The 17,537-nt window shown below is 39.3% G+C and overlaps 1 protein-coding gene and 2 long non-coding RNA genes across 3 annotated transcripts; 2 read left to right on the top strand and 1 right to left on the bottom strand.

Moving 5' to 3' along the window:
• Positions 1-5,328: 5,328 nt before the first annotated feature.
• LOC139163700 (uncharacterized) lies at positions 5,329-9,825 on the top strand. Its single transcript, XR_011558508.1, has 3 exons — positions 5,329-5,620; positions 8,934-9,193; positions 9,277-9,825. It is a non-coding gene; the product is annotated as an uncharacterized lncRNA (long non-coding RNA).
• A 495-nt stretch (positions 9,826-10,320) lies between these two features.
• TP53RK (TP53 regulating kinase) lies at positions 10,321-13,270 on the bottom strand. Its single transcript, XM_070744680.1, has 2 exons — positions 12,984-13,270; positions 10,321-10,905 (listed from the first exon to the last, which is right to left on the bottom strand). Exons 1-2 carry the CDS (start codon positions 13,234-13,236, stop codon positions 10,427-10,429), a joined length of 732 nt encoding a protein of 243 aa, XP_070600781.1. The 5' UTR covers positions 13,237-13,270; the 3' UTR covers positions 10,321-10,426.
• Positions 12,979-15,321, top strand: LOC139163701 (uncharacterized). The gene is made up of 2 exons (XR_011558509.1): positions 12,979-13,360; positions 13,473-15,321. It is a non-coding gene; the product is annotated as an uncharacterized lncRNA (long non-coding RNA).
• The last annotated feature ends 2,216 nt before the right edge of the window (positions 15,322-17,537 follow it).

Raw genomic sequence — 17,537 nt, 5'->3', positions numbered from 1 at the left:
AGTAGCCATTGACCGGAAGGACATTGTAGGAGATGATTTTATGGGCTATGCTTAGGTCGTGTTTAAAGCGAGGTAGTTCCAAGCTTTCTAAACCTAGGATTGTAAGTCTAGTTGCGTAGGGTATTCTGTTGCGAGTGGAGGAGTGGAGGGCTCTTCTCGTAAAGCATTTCTGGACATTTTCTAGAGTGTTTATATCCGAAATGTGGTGTAGGTTACAAACAGATGAACTGTATTCAATGATTGGTCTGGAATTTCAGTTCTGCCTCAGTTCTTCATTCTAGAGCTTCAGTTCTGCCTCGGTTCTTCATTCTAGAGCTTCAGTTCTGCCTCGGTTCTTCATTCTAGAGCTTCAGTTCTGCCTCGGTTCTTCATTCTAGAGCTTCAGTTCTGCCTCGGTTCTTCATTCTAGAGCTTCAGTTCTGCCTCGGTTCTTCATTCTAGAGCTTCAGTTCTGCCTCGGTTCTTCATTCTAGAGCTTCAGTTCTGCCTCAGTTCATTCTAGAGCTTCAGTTCTGCCTCAGTTCTTCATTCTAGAGCTTCAGTTCTGCCTCAGTTCTTCATTCTAGAGCTTCAGTTCTGCCTCAGTTCTTCATTCTAGAGCTTCAGTTCTGCCTCAGTTCTTCATTCTAGAGCTTCAGTTCTGCCTCAGTTCTTCATTCTAGAGCTTCAGTTCTGCCTCAGTTCTTCATTCTAGAGCTTCAGTTCTGCCTCAGTTCTTCATTCTAGAGCTTCAGTTCTGCCTCAGTTCTTCATTCTAGAGCTTCAGTTCTGCCTCAGTTCTTCATTCTAGAGCTTCAGTTCTGCCTCAGTTCTTCATTATAGAGCTTTAGTTCTACCTCAGTTCTTCATTCTAGAGCTTCAATTCTGCCTCAGGTGGGAATAGACAATTATTTCCCCAGTTAGCAGTTTGTCTGACACTAGTGACCAGGGCAAGTGAGTTAGTGCAGTCTTGGGGTAGCTTAGCATTGAAGCTAACCTCCTACGAGTTAGTTCTTAAGGTTAATTAACTAGGTTAGAGCGTTTGCAGGAGGCAGTATCTTTGCTCCCAGAGCAAGTTAACAGAGCTGTGCAAACAGGCCAGAAGTCCTTTGCCTCTCAAAGGTCCCACCAGTTGTAAAATCCAGGGGTTGATCTGTCCACATTCAGATTTCTTGCAGTCATAAGGAGCAATCATGGCCTTGATTGTAATAGCTGCACCATAACATTAATAATTAGAAATGACCATCTTCAAAAGCTCTCTGTGGGCAAAATTTAATCTCCTTGCCACAGTATGTGGTATTTTCACAGATGACCATTTCTGACCAAAAGCCAAAATGTGCTGCTGTGCATCCCGCAGTGAAAGAGGGTCAGAATGCAGTTCAGGTCACATTTAAGCTGCTGCCTCATTGCTTTTCTATTCACGTGGCTTTATTCAGAATGTATTTTTGCCCCCATTTCAGCCCACATGTGGTTTGGTCAAGGATTGTATCAATTCAGCTGTCTAAACGGACAGGACTCAGAATGCAACACAATTTCTAGACCATATTTTACTGCTGTGTTCCACTCTGCAAATGAGCCTCATATTTCTCAATTTCCACCATCGATGTGACTCTCAGAAGACACTTCCTGGAGTAGAAAACATTGGTGCCAACTACAAAGTCTGTATGAGAGACCCAAACATTTTGTTGAAACCAGTTCACATGGATCACACTAGGAGAAAAATGTGTGGTTCAGCAGTTTTTAACTCAACCTGCATTGGGAATTCAGAATATTTTGGGGTGAGTCCTGTTGGATGAAAACAGGCAACTGTCTTCAAGAGTGAAAACATAAGCAAGTCATGTTTGTGATATAAAGGCCATTTAAGGAAATTTAGCACAATGCCTGTGGGGTTTTCTCTTCTGTCTGACTTTATCATTCTGGGACTTGCATGTCACAATGATAACAATTTCATGAATGGATCAGTCTACTTATGGTCACCTAACATGCTTTCAAAATTCCAAATGTATCCACTAGCCAAAATACTTTGTGTTATATTATCATTCTCTCTGTCTCTCTCTCCTTCCCCCCCTACCTCCCCCACCCACTCACACTTACACTTACATACATACATACATACATACATACATACATACATACATACACACACACACACTCGCTCCAGTGGTTCTTCTAAGTCAGTATTTTTCAAACTTGGCAACTTTCTTCAAGTGTTTTAAGTTTTCGTATAAGGAAGAATTACTGGACCCAGATGAAGAAACTCAGTGTAATATAATCAGGTTTCCATCTCTTTATTAGATGATCCTCACATTACAAACTGAAATTATTTGGAAATATTTATACAAGATTAGGCATTCTATTGTTAATGCCATCTATAATTACTAGAGGTTAATTAATTCTGAAAACAAGATTGGGGGGAGTGTTGCTTCCTGATGCTAAGGAACATAATTAGGAACATAGGCTCAAGGGGGAGCCAGGATATTTTGGCATCTTGTAAAAATATAAAGCACCTGATTAAGCAGCAGTGATTTTTTTTTAAAAAAAGTTGGTTAGTTTGCTGAAATTATAAATGCTTGTGGTAAACAGGAATAAATCTGTGAGCTCCAGCAGGAAGTCCATAAAGAGGTAAAAAAAAAAAATCAAGATGGTAGCAGTGATTGGGTTATAGCCACCATGAATGTAACATAGATGGAGCTTAGAAAGATAGATGTAAAAATACATGCTCGACATTACAAGACAAGATAGAAACACCTGCACACGGATTACAGAATGAATAAAAGTAGTAGTAGTAAATTAGTAGTAGTAGTTGTAGTAGTAATAATAACAACAACAAATAATAATAATAATAATAATAATAATAATAATAATAATAATAATCTGAGACATGATGCTGTGGCACAGATGATCCACTGGAACTTGTGCCGGAACTACCATTTACCAGTGGCAAAGAACTGGTGGGATCATAAGCCCAAAAAAGTGGTCGAAAATGAGCAAGCAAAACTACTGTGGGACTTCCGACTTCAGACTGACCGAATTCTGAAGCATAACACACCAGACATCCTGATTGTGGAGAAAAAGAAAGTATGGATCATCGACATCGCAATCCCAGGGGACAGCAGAATTGAGGAAAAGCAGCTAGAGAAATTAGTGAAATACGAAGATCTAAAAATCGAGCTGCAACGACTCTGGCATAAGCCAGTGAAAATGGTCCCAGTGGTACTTGGCACGCTGGACGCAGTGCCAAAGGATCTCAGCGGACATTTGAAAACCATCGGAATTGACAAAATCTCCATCTGTCAATTGCAAAAGGCCACTTTACTGGGATCGTCAAACATAATTCGCCACTACATCACGCAGTCCTAGGTGCTTGGGAAGCGCCCAACTGGTGATGAAATACGAAATCCATCATAGTGATCTCATTTGCTGTGTTGTATTGATATAATAATAATAATAATAATAATAATAATAATAATAATAATAGAGTTGGAAGGGACCTTGGAAGTTTTCAAGTCGAACCCCCTGATTAGGCAGGAGACTCTACACCAATAATGGCAAACCTATGGCACGGGCGCCAGAGGTGGCACATGGAGTCATATTGGCTGGCATATGAACTGTTGCCCTAGCTCAATTCCAACATGCACGTGTGTGCTGGCCAGCTAATTTTTGGCTCGCACAGAGGCTCTGGGAGGGCATTTTTGGCTTCCAGAGAGCCTCTGGGGGGATGGGAGAGGGTGTTTTAACCCTCCCCAGCTCAAGGGAAGCCTTTGGAGCCTCGGGAGGGCGAAACACAAGCCTACTGGACCCACCAGAAGATGGGAAATAGGCAATTTCTGGCCCCTAGAAGGCCTCCAAGGGCATGTGTGTGTGAGAGGGAAGTTGTTTTTGCCCTCCCCAGGCATTGAATTATAGGTATGCACACTCACACGTGTGATAGTGCACACCCATGCTCTTTCGGCACCTGCAGTGGATAGACAACGACTGAAAAGATGATGGCAATGATACAAGGGTGGATTTTCATTACTGCTACCAGTGCACTGTGTGCACGATTTCAGTTCTCGTGTGGGTGTGGGTGTTCCAGCATGTTTTTGCTTCTGTGCATGCGCAGGAAGCAAAAACACACTGAAATGTTGCGAGGGAACACACACATGTGAGAGAGTTCAGCAATTCTTTTGCGCACGTGAAGAAGCAAAAAATTGCCGAAATCTCTCCCGCGTGCATCATTTGCGAGATTTTGCTTCTGCGCATACGCATGAAGCAAAAATACGCTGGGGTGCATGCATACACGCAAGAAAATTGAAGCTGCGTGCACAGCGCACTGTGCGCTACCAGTGGGCTGTCCTCTACCATAGCAGTAGCAACTCACTACTGGCTGATGATCATTTCTATATGGTTCAGAGACTGCAGAAAAGCTGCTGCAGACCAGACTTGCCAGCTTTATTTATTTATTTGTTTGTTTTGTCAAGTACATATTGGTAGCATACAAAGATATAACAATGTTTATATATCTGACACTAGTAAGAGAAACATTAGGACGGAACAGAAGGCACGCTGATTCACTTATGTGTGCCCCTTACTTACCTCTTAGGAATCGGGTGAGGTCAACAGTGGATAGTCTAAGGGTAAGGTTTTGGGGGTTACTACAGAGTCTAGTAGTGAGTTCCATGCATCAACTAAAGTCGTATTTCCTGCAGCTGGGTTTAGAGCGGTTTACTTTAAGTTTGTATCTGTTGTGTGCTCATATGTAGTTGTGGTTGTATCTGAAGTAGTCGTTGACAGGAAGAATGTTGCAGCAGATGATTTTATGGCCTATGCTTAGATCGTGTTTAAGGTGACGTAGTACTAAGCTTTCTAAACATAGAATTGTAAGTCTAGTTGCGTAGGGTATTTTCTTGCATGTGGAGGACTGGAGGGCTCTTCTGGTAAAGTATCTCTGGACATTTCAGATGGATGGATAATTCAGATGGATGGGCTTGTTGGAAAAGTTTGAAAAACGCTGGTTAAGACATGCCCATCATCATCATCATCATTATTATTATTATTAATTGGACTTGTATGCAGCTTCTCTCCAAGGACCCAGAGCGGCTCACAACATAATAATTTAATAATAATTTATTAGATTTGTATGCTACTACTCTCCGGAGACTCGGAGCGGCAATACAAAACAATGTGTATACAAATCTAATGACCCCACCCCACCCCCAGAAAATGCTAGGAGAGACCCATCGCTATCCAGAAAGAAAGCCACAGGGCTGGCATTGGGGGTAAAGTTCTGCCTTTTGTAGTAGATGCTTGGAACAAACTTCCACAGATGTGGTTGGTAAATCCACAGTAGCTGAATTTCAAACATGCCTGGGCTGGGATAAACATATATCCACCCTAAGATAAAATACAGGAAATAGTATAAGGGCAGACTAGATGAGCCACGGGGTCTTTTTCTGCCGTCAATCTTCGTCTTCGTTTCTGTGTTTCTTTTGTTTGAGTCCTGAGATGTCTTACAGCGCCCCCTCCCTTCCAGGCAAGGAACCCGAAACAATTAAGAACCGGAGAAGAAATGATAATCGCGGATTAAAAGTATGCCCTGGCCGGTGGAACCCAGAATCCACGGAAGAAATGGGCACTTGGCCGGGAGCGACTTTTCTAGCAAGTAAGTGAATACGCCTCAGACACGAGCAGTCGCAGGCGCTAGGACGCTTGCAGGGAGACGGGGGAAAGCGCGGTCTCGAACTCGATACCTGCCGACCTTCATGTAAGAAACTGCAACCGTTCGTTGCCGCTGCGCTATGACGATTTGGAAGCGCCGGGCGTGTTTTTAGGCGAACAAGATGGAAGCGGGTCCTGCCGAGCCCGTTCTGTTGTAAATTGCTTTATTTACTGGCGTGGTAACCACGTGGTTCTCGCGTCTCGTTGATTTTTCGGTAGTTCTTGTGTGAGGAGAAGCTTCATCCCCGGAGCGTGGGGCTTTATACGATCTTCCCACATTTACAACCCACCGGGAAAGTAAACGCGGTTCAGTCCATCTTGGTGTGGGCGCCACCAGGTTTCTTGGAAAAATTGTCAAATAAATGCAGGATGCCTAACCCAGCAGACAACCTGCCGCCTTGAATAGGAGAGCGGAGGCTACACACAATCCATGGACTGTAGGAGGAAAGCTAATCCTTTCCCACTCACTCGTTTTCAACCTCAGTTAATATTGTTTTTGCCTAACTAAAGCACCTCCCTTGCATCTGCCTTATTATTATATATGATTATTTTTTCCTAACTAAAACAACTCACTTGTATCTGTTTTATTAATATACACTGCTCAAAAATAATAATAAAGGGAGCACTTAAACAACACAATATAACTCCAGGTAAATCAAACTTCTGGGAAATCAAACTCCACTTAGGAAGCGACACTGATTGACAATCAATTTCACATGCTGTTGTGCACATTCAACTTTGTACAGAACAAAGTATTCAATGAGAATATTTCATTCATTCAGATCTAGGATGTGCTCTTTGAGTGTTCCCTTTATTTATTTTTTGACCAATATATATTATTTTTTCCTAACTAAAACACCTCACTTGAATCTGCCTTATTATTATAGAATAGAATAACAGAGTTGGAAGGGACCTTGGAGGTCTTTATATTTTCAAACAGAAAATTTAAAGCATGATGGAAACAATTACATATAATCAAGATTTTTTTATTAATTCTGGAGTACTTCTGGAGTAATTCATGCCCTCCTGCATTTCCTCTTTCCCTCAGATATCCATGTTTGTCCCCATGTTTATTAATTTCCTTAATAAAATACTTTCCTTTACATTTTTATTTGTTTTGAGTTCAGGTGCTGAAGAACCTAAAGAATGTTTTTTTTATGGTTTTGGGTTTTTAGACTGTTAATGTAAATTATTTGGTCATAGGATGTTATATTGTTCCTTTATATGTTGTAAGCCACCCCAAGTTCATAAAAGTCCAATAAATAAGTGAGTAAGTAAGTAAGTAAGTAAGTAAGTAAGTAAGTAAGTAAGTAAGTAAGTAAGTAAGTAAGTAAGTAAGTAAGTAAGTAAGTAAGTAAATAAATAAATAAATAAATAAATATTGTTCAGATTATTCTTCTCATCTATAGAGTAGAGTAGAATAGAATAGAATAGAATAACAGAGTGGGAAGGGGCCTTGGAGGTCTTCTAGTCCAACCCCCTACTTGGCAGGAAACCCTACACCAGGGGTCTCCAAACTTGGGAACTTTAAGATTTGTGGACATCAACTCCCATAGCTGGCTGGAGAATTCTGGGAGTTGAAGTCCACAAGTCTTAAAGTTCCCAAGTTTGGAGACCCCTGCCCTACACCATTTCAGAGAAATGGTTATCCAACATCATCTTAAACATTTCCAGTGGTGGAGCATTCACAACTTCTGGAGGCAAGTTGTTCCACAGATTAATTGTTCTGTCAGAAAATTCCTCTTTAGTTCTTAAATTGCTTCTTTCCTTGATTAGTTTCCATCCCTTGCTTCTTTTCCTGCCCTCAAGTGCTTTGGAGAATAGCTTGACTCCCTCTTCTTTGTGGCAGCCCCTGAAATATTAGAACATTGCTATCATGTCTCGCCTAGTCTGTCTTTTATATATAGTTTTCGGAGAGGGGCAGCATACAAATCTAATAAATAATAATAATTATTATTATTATTATTATTATTATTATTATAGTATATATATTATTTTAATATATATTATTAAATATATAAATAATAGATGTTACTTTTCTCCCTCTTCCAGTGCTTTGGCAATTTTTTATAAGACATTCTGCATCCATGTGTCTGTCTAAGGCTGAAATTTACCTCAGGTTCTCAATCCAAACAAATTAAGCTTAAAAAAAAGTTAAAAGCAGCTGCTGTATGATACGACTTTAATATTTTATTTATTGCATTGATTGCCAAATGGGGGGAAAAGAGGTTTAAAAAAGCTTCTATGAAAGCTAGGATATTTATTGGCATTGCTTCTTTTTTTCCTTTGCTATAAGTATTGTATAGTTTTTAACAACTTTATGACAGGCAATGCACAAGTAAAAGGTTTTTTTGTGCTCATTTGCACTTCTAATTCTGGAAAATATTGCCTGTTGGAAAATGAATATTTACCTCCCAGATAATTATTACAAGAAACTTGCAGAAGAAAATCTGTCAAGTTTCATTAGTTTAATAACTTTTAATCAATTTAATTAATTACCATAATTAAGTCTAAGGAAAGCAACATGGGTGACTGGGCCAGTCATACTCTATAAACCCAACATACCTCACAGTTGTTGTAGGGAAAATAGGAGGAAAGAGTATTAGATATGTTCGCCTTCTTGAATTATTTATAGAAATAATAAAAGCTGTATCTTTATTATCTATTTAGCAAGACAGGAGAAAGGGGAATCATGCAGCTTAAATGTTCTGTAAATTAATTTCCAGAATTTAATTCATTTCACCAACCAGGCTGAATAAAAGTTGATTAAGAAAAAAAAATTTAAATCAGATTTTTAAAAATCTAAATTGGATTTTTAAATTTTTAAATTAAATTTTAATAAAGTGCTTTTAGAGTAAAAATCTATCTAAAGATAGTTAATTTAAAGGTAGTTAACCCTAGGATAGATATGATTTAAATCCACTTGATTTATATGAAATTCACCTTTGCACAAGTCTAGTAAAAAGTAACTGCTAAACTTATTAGTAATTTGTAACAATTTATACAAATGTATACTGTACTAGGTTGCACTTCTGTAGTTTCTGAGAAGGTAACATAGCCTGTGCGATTTTTTAAATTTTTCTGTTCTGAAAGTTCAAATAAGCTCCAACTTTGAAGGAAATCCAATGTATTAGTCTCTTTTTCTATTTTTTGGAAAAAACCCTGTAATTCTGCTTTCATTTTAAGGGGGGAAATGTATTAAGAGTGAATCTATAATATGCTTCTAGACTAGCATCTAATCTGTTGTAACCCTTCAGGTGATACATGATCTCCTGCAACAGGATATTCTTTTAAATTAAAATCCAAAAGACAAAAATAACCAAGTTGCAAAACATTGCTTCAGTTCTTCCAGTAGTCAGAACTGCAGTCATCTTCCATGGATATACAGTATTTAGAAGCAAGCTCTATTGGATTCAGAGTGAGTTTATGTGGAAGATAGATTTATGACCCTCAACATCTCTGGAATAATATATGCATTTGAAATATCAAGAACCCTGGACATGGTTTCACAATAGAGGTACAATGAATGACACTCCCACTTATTCAGAGATCAGAATGATACCTGCCACATTTCTTACTAAGCTTATCTTTTAATTCTAGACAGGTGAATCTGCATCAAGACAAAGTACTGGACTGAAGAAACCAAAGATTTATGAAAATCAGACACTTTCCTGGAAATAAACATGAGCATAGGGCTGACCTTTTGATTTGTATTATGCAACTTACTATTAAATACTAACTAAAGGATAAGTGGTCAAGGGGACAAGAAGTCTGGCAGGAAACAAGAGGAATAATCAGGCATACAGTATTCCTATCCAATTGCCATGTGGCCCCAAGGTGAGATTGGAAGCAAACATAGTAAACAATAAAATTAGACTAAGACCATAATGTTGGAAGGAATATCTTTCTGGGTCCAGTTCCAACTGGGAAAGAGACACTATATTAGAAATAAAGGTGCTTAGAAAGGTGCTGCTAGCTGATGCAATCTTCCCAGGTCCCATGTGGTGTAATGAAAGGGATTTGGGCAATTTCTAATATGGCTCTATCTGAAGGAGGAGGTAGATCTTTGTTAGAATAGACTGGTCTAGGCTATTTACAAAGGGGAGGGGGAATGAGTGAGCTGGCCCCTTCCTTGATGGCAAATTGACAAAACTGGGGGCTACTAAGAGTAAGTCTGTTTGCTGCGTACAAACATGTTTCTCCATCTCTCTAGGAATATTCTATATAATGTTGTGCCTTTCTAATATTTCTTAGGATATTTCATTTTTCTTAGAGAGGGATAGGTACTAACTTTCTTCAATAGATTGCAGCAGATTTAGGGATATTCAACCTGTAGGTATTAACAATATTTACTGAGGCCATAAATGTATTCTTGGCATAAAAGGGAGTGATGCAAATAAAATCTTAAGAGATTAATAGGAACTTGCAAGCCTTAAAATGGCCCAAATTATTTGAATCCTATGACTGCATTGCATAAAATATTACATCAAGGATTTACATCTTCACATTAGGACTGTAGGTCAAACTCCAACTATACCAATTCCAGGAAATAAACAGATTACAAAGAAGCAAATACCAATTTCTGTTCTTGAATTTTTCACTATCATTATATAAATCTAGTAATAATATTCCAGTACGCAAATATGAAATAAAACAAAAAATTCAATTTTATTATTGGACATAATTGAAAATATTTAAAGAGCATATAAAAATTAAGTTCCTCTTTTTCTCCCTGTGTTGTCTGCATTCTTTATCCAACCATAGATCTTTTTCTTCCTCTCAGTCGTACTTCATCCAGCTTTTTTATCACTGGAATTGATTTTTTAGATGCAGTTGAGTATTTCTTCAATAGTGCTTCAAACAGAGCTTCTGTGTTTGGATGGGTACTCAAAAAGGCTTTCTCTAAGACATATAAATCAACACCCTTATCTTCAGGAAGACCAGAAATAAAACTTAGTCCAAAATCTATTAATGTCAACTCCAGCTTCTCCACTGGTGGTTGCAAAAGCATGTTAGAAGTTGTGAGATCTCCATGTATGAGGTCTTCGTCATGCATTCGTGCTAATATCTCCCCTATCTTTTCAACTAATTGAATAAGATTGCTGATACCTTCACCAGATTGCTGCTGGGAGATTATATAGTCCCGAACAGTAGTTGATCCTACAATGTCTTCAAGATATATACAGTTGGCAACATAGTCCACAAAGTACACAACAGGTGCAGAAATACCTAAAAAGATAATAAAAACCATTAGTCTGTGTGGTAGAATATATTATACCATCTTCGGAGATAAGATTAATGTTCTAAAGAAAGCATTTTTCAGAGTTCATCCTCCTCCAGACAAACCTGTTACCATTCTACCCTTTCCCTTGGCATGTGCTATAATCTTGGCATAATCTTTCTTGCTTTTGAGCTACAAAACAATCAACACATTGCCATTCTATTTGTAGCTGGCTATTATGAGAAGCTATAGAATCTAGAATATAAGGGAAAAGCTGGGAATGCTTATGTATTGACAAGATATTTATTTATTGTACTTATATGCTGCTCACTACAAAAAGAACTCAGAACAGCTAACAATAGTCATAAATACAGCAGCAATAAAAATACAGCAATAAAATCAACAGTGCAATAAAATCTAAAATATCCTAAAAAACATGTATATTTACAATCAATCCTAACTCCAGGCCTGCTGGAAAAGCCAGGTCTTAACAGCTTTCTGGACTAGGACTAAGAAATGTTTTTTTTTTTAAAGTCTGGAGCAGAAAAAATATTGATTTTAAAAGTGGCATGTCTTATTCAATAAAACTTGCATCCCATCTTTCCTCCTTCAAGACACTTATATAGCACTCTGCCCTCCATTTTTCTCTAACGCTCTTAAAGAAGGATATCGGCTGAGATGAAGAGCTGGCTCCAAATCACTTAGTGCAGGGGTAGGCAAAGTTGGCTCTTCTATAACATGTGGACTTCAATTCCCAGAATTCCTAAGCTAGCATGATTGGCTTAGAAATTCTGGGAGTTGAAGTCCACAAGTCATAGAAGAGCCAACTTTGCCTACCCCTGACTTACTGAGATTCCAGGGCTGAGTATGAAACTCACAAGGTCAAGGCCACAACCCAAAGCACAATTCCATCTTCCAGCAGTCTGATATCCAATTCAGTTTAGTAAGTTTAATTGCAAAGATGTAGAACACAAGCTGTACTTGATCAGGAACATACCAATATATCATTGGCTTCTACCATTAATACTTCCTATATCATGGCAATGTCTATGAGGGGCGGCATACAAATCCAATAAATAAATAAAATAAATAAAAATAAAATAAAAACTGATAGCAGCAAATAGAATTAACACATTAAAATTGAAAGAGTATTATAGAAAAAGATATAAATATATTCGTAATTAGTACGGTAGTTATAAGGGTCCCATGCAAATATTATGTAAAGATAAATACATGAATAAATTAGTGATAAGATAGTTGGATAACAATGCATTGAAATGGATATGTTGATCCTACAAAAATGTAAGTGAAGTTATTTGAACGATTTGTCAGTGTCTTTCATGTGTTTCTACTATTATTATTAGTTTTTTCTCATCATTCCTATCACTCATTTCCTCCCACTTATGACTGTATGACTGTAACTTGTTGCTTGTACCCTTAATATTTTTATTAATATTGTTTCTTCATTGTTTATTTCACACCCATGACAATCATTAAGTATTGTACCTCATGATTCTTGACAAATCTATATTTTCTTTTATGTACACTGAGAGCGTATGCACCAAAGACAAATTCCTTGTGTCCAGTCACACTCGGCCAACAAAATAATTCTATTCTATTCGTATTGTCTGTATTGTTTAAAAAATCTAATAAAAATTATTTTAAAAAAGTAAAAGGATTTTTGTAATCAAGGCATATCTTCTCCAAATACGACACATTCAAACGTGTTTAACGCATCCATTACATTCCTTTTTCAAAAAATTCAATCTGCCTTCCATTTCAGACAGTCCCTCCAATAAAGGGAAGTTTAAAACTTTGAATCAAGTTCTAATAAAAAACTGATTAATATTCGAAGGACAATAAAATATACATGTATATTTTGACATATATACGTATTTTCCTTTGTCAAATGGAATGATGACCTTCCTCCTTTAGCCTGTTTAGAATATTTACAGTAGAATCTCTGCTCTTTTAAATACTTATTCATGGGGGCGGGGGGGGGAGATCTAATTCTTCTTTGATTGGCCGCCCTGTGGAGCCCACCGACTTTCTGCCTCATCCAATCTCTGGCTAAGCCCCGCCCCACCTGCCCGTCGACAGCGTAGCAACGACCGGGCCTCCTGCGCCGTTCGCTTGTGGCTGAGCCTCTCATCCATCGTTGGGTGCCGGTAACGTTTCGGGAATCGGAGTTTCATCACGGTCGGCCTGCCTAAGAATTGGCCCCGATAGAGGCGGGCTTCGGCTCCCTGCTGGATCAGCTGCAGACCCTCCATGGGAGGAGGGAATGCGGGTGGTTCGGCTTCCCGCTGCGTCCCGCCCTCCGAGTTCGATCCTGCCATGATGGCAAAAGGGCCAGGTCAACCTTCCTCTTTCACTACGCATGCGCGATCATCCTAACCTAAAGCGTGCGTGGGCTGCGCAAATTCCGCAGCTGAATGAGCACAGTGTATTGGAGTTGTAACCGTTAAGTATCAGCGAGGAAACTGAGGGGAATCTGCCATCTTGTGGTTGGTTGTGTGTTTGATATCCATATTTCGTAAACTAATAAAAGTAAATTTTCCTACATTCTTTCTAGAATGACATGAAGAAAATCAAATAAGAATGTGAATTTGGAGCTACGCTGCAGAACCTGCTTACTTCCCCCTGTGTGTTGTTCCATGTCGCTCCTTTCCTATTCCTTATTGGAAAATTCATTTGGAGCCCCGTCCCAAGGAAACTGCACTACCCTGAACCAGGGAGTGTTGCTTTACAGTGTCTCTAATCCTCTAATTTGTTTTTATTATAATTTAAACAAAATATTTTTTTAAGATTAACCAATTTTTCTTTAAAAGGCACTTTGACGTAGTGGCTATGAGGTACCAGAGTAGAAACTAAGAGACTAAATTGTAATTCTGCCTTACTCATGAAGCCAATGGGTATTTGGGCCAATCCCACACACTGTCAGGCAAACTGCTTTTGAAAACAGCCAAGAAAACTGCTGGGACTTGTCCAGACAATCACCTGGAGTCAAGATTGAGTTGAAGACAGGCGCACATAAAAATGGTGTTTATTTGTTGCTTTCAATCAATATCTTACAAGCCAGTTTGACACCTGATCACCCACACTCGGAATATCTTCTAAAGGATTTAACTGAATGCCAGAATGGCAATGGGAAAAGGAAAGCCCATCAAAAATAATCTTTTTAAAGCAACAGCTTAAATTTCTAGGCCTCCCTTAGGCATTAAAACCGGCTGGATGACTTTGGACTAGTCAACCTCTCAGCTCAACCACCTCAAAGTTATTATAAAGAAAACGGGAGGTGTGCTAAGTCTGTTTGTTGTCTTGAATTATATATAAACAGCCAGATTACTTTATTATGGTTTGAATAAATTAATTAGCTAACATAATCCATAAAACACAAGTTAGCATTCCTACTGAGCAAATTCATGCAACATGCCACATCCAAACAAACTACAGTACATGGTGACTTTTGGGGGTTTTGTATCATTTGGCTATAGAGCTATAAAACCTTGTCCCCTAATCCTCTTGCCATCTCTAGTGGTGGAACAAAGCAAACAAGATGTCTAATTGATCTGTATGTATGGAGTCTCCAAATCTGGTCTGGAAAAATCCAGATGCCTTCAACCCTAAAAGTTAGTTTTCTCTATGTCTTTGGCACCATCTAGTGGTTGGTCATTCAGTTGTGCCCCAGGTATGGTAAATCTAAAACATCCATGAGTTTTGAGGTACCAAGAGATGCTCATCTTGATGCTACGAGCTCAAGAAACAAGTAATGTATATCTTGATTATTAGCTATCAAAGAATAACAGTGTAGAAGAGCTACCATCCTCCTGTCCTAGTTTGTAAGCTCTCCCCCCCCCCAAAAAAAAAAATTGTTCAAGCATTATACAAGACAAAGTGCTGGATTAAATGGGCTGTGGAACAACTGTAGTACGGTTCTTTACTGTTTGATAGAATAAAATGGACGTGAAAAGCAGTGCCATACTTCATTTGTAGAAATGTCTTTCTCCTCACTTTGCTACCAGTATGAAACCACATGGCATGATGCATCTGAAATCACACTCATCTTTGTACAGTAAATTCTGTTAAGTGGCTTAATACAATTTGCATGTGATTAAAATGGCAAGTTTATCTTTTTTCCTATTTACCAATTATATTGAAATTGTCTTCCTTTTCCTGTCTTCCCTAAATATGAAATCTAATCTATCAAAAGTATAGGCAGTGCATTGTTGTAATTATTTTTCCTGCTCTCTAAAGTTATAAATATTTCTTCTTCCTATGTCCCATTTCTTATCCATAGACAAATTCCTAAAACATAATCTTTTCAGTCCTAGTTTCAGCAGAAAGTCTAGAAAAAGTAACTAGAAATGCCTACATATGTTGCTCTAATCATGATCTAATAAACCAACTTTGTATTCCTTCCATTTACTTCTAACAGACTTATTTATTTGTCTGGATTTCTATGCCAACCTTCTCCACAGACTCAGGGCAGCTTAGAAAAATGGAGATATACACGGATCTCCACATCCCTGATGTGTGCACATGCACGCATGTGCAAGATTCAGCTGCGCATTCACAGGAAACGAAATCTCACAGAGGACGCCCTCGTGCATGAGATTTTGCCAATTTTCGCATGCGCAGAAGCAAAGAAATGGACACTGAAGCACCTTTTTCTGTGTGCATCCAGAGTGCCTATCTTTGTTTATTTTAAATATGTTCTAAAGCTTTACTGGGTATTTTAAGAGAGATTAAATTCTATATCCACTTCATATTACTCCATGCATAATTGTCTCCTTTTAATAGCTGTTCTTAGAAACTAAAGTTTCTAAGCCTGTTCTAGCTTATATTTTATTTCTTTGTAATAACTGTCTCATGTTTTTATCAAGCTTAGGGCAAGGAAGGCTGGAATTACTCATTGCTATAAATCTTAGTCTTAAATGCCTCTCCAATTCTTTATTTTCTGATTCACAAAGGGGTTTAATGTGATTCATTTGATTCAGTTTCAGTTTCAGTTTAATCAGATTTGTATGCCGCCCCTCTCCGCAGACTCGGGGCGGCTCACAGCAACAGCAATACAAGACAAATCCAATATTAAATTAATTTTAAGAACACCACAAGTTAAAAACCAGTCATACACACTAGCATACCATACATAAATTTTATAAGCCTAGGGGGAAGGAACATGTCAATTCCCCCATGCCTGATGACAGAGGTGGGTTTTAAGGAGCTTACGAAAGGCTAGGAGGGTGGGGGCAACTCTGATATCTGGGGGGAGTTGATTCCAAAGGGTCGGGGCCGCCACAGAGAAGGCTCTTCCCCTGGGTCCCGCCAAACGACATTGTTTAGTTGACGGGACCCGGAGAAGGCCAACTCTGTGGGACCTAACTGGTCGCTGGGATTCGTGCGGCAGAAGGCGGTCCCGGAGATATTCTGGTCCGGTGCCATGAAGAGCTTTATAGGTCATAACCAACACTTTGAATTGTGACCGGAAACTGATCGGCAACCAATGCAGACTGCGGAGTGTTGGTGTGACATGGGCAAATTTAGGAAAGCCCATGATAGCTCTCGCAGCTGCATTCTGCACGATCTGAAGTTTACGAACACTTTTCAAAGGTAGCCCCATGTAGAGAGCGTTACAGTAGTCGAGCCTCGAGGTGATGAGGGCATGAGTGACTGTGAGCAGTGACTCCCGGTCCAAATAGGGCCGCAATTGGTGCACCAGGCGAACCTGGGCAAACACCCCCCTCGCCACAGCTGAAAGATGTTTCTCTAATGTGAGCTGTGGATCGAGGAGGACGCCCAAGTTGCGGACCCTCTCTGAGGGGGTTAGTGACTCCCCCCCCCAGGGTGATGGATGGACAGATGGAATTGTCCTTGGGAGGCAAAACCCACAGCCACTCCGTCTTATCAGGGTTGAGCTTGAGTCTGTTGACACCCATCCAGACCCCAACAGCCTCCAAGCACCGGCACATCACTTCCACTGCTTCGCCGACTGGACAAGGGGTGGAGATGTAAAGCTGGGTATCATCTGCATACTGATGATACCTCACCCCATGCCCTTGGATGATCTCACCCAGCGGTTTCATGTAGATATTAAATAGTAGGGGGGAGAGGACCGACCCCTGAGGCACCCCACAAGGGAGTAACCTAGAGGTCGACCTCTGACCCCCCACTAACACCGACTGCGACCTTGGCTTTAATGTGATTCCCTAAAAAAATACACCTTCAGTATATCTTCTTAGTCCCAAATCTCTAGCCAAGATCATCCCGAAAATGTAGCTGCAACTTATATAGCAAATCACAAACAATGATTTGGCACTTTGAATCAAGAGTTTAACGCATGTTTCTTTGATTTCTCTAGCCACCCATCTCAGCAAACACTGGGCAGCTCACAATTCAAAGGGCAATAGCAACAATGTGAAGGTTTATATCAGACATGGGGAACCATGGCCCCTTTATGACTTGTGGACTTCAACTTCCAGTATGTATGTATGTATGTATGTATGTATGTATGTATGTATGTATGTATGTATGTATGTATTTACTTACTTACTTACTTACTTACTTACTTACTTACTTACTTACTTACTTACTTACTTATTTATTTAAATTTGTATGCCACCCCTCTGTAATTCTGGAA

This window comes from Erythrolamprus reginae, chromosome 3 (genome assembly GCF_031021105.1).
Source record: "Erythrolamprus reginae isolate rEryReg1 chromosome 3, rEryReg1.hap1, whole genome shotgun sequence".
Taxonomy (NCBI): domain Eukaryota; kingdom Metazoa; phylum Chordata; class Lepidosauria; order Squamata; family Dipsadidae; genus Erythrolamprus; species Erythrolamprus reginae.
Note: the sequence above shows the minus strand (reverse complement) of the source record. Positions and strands in the feature narration are given on the sequence as shown.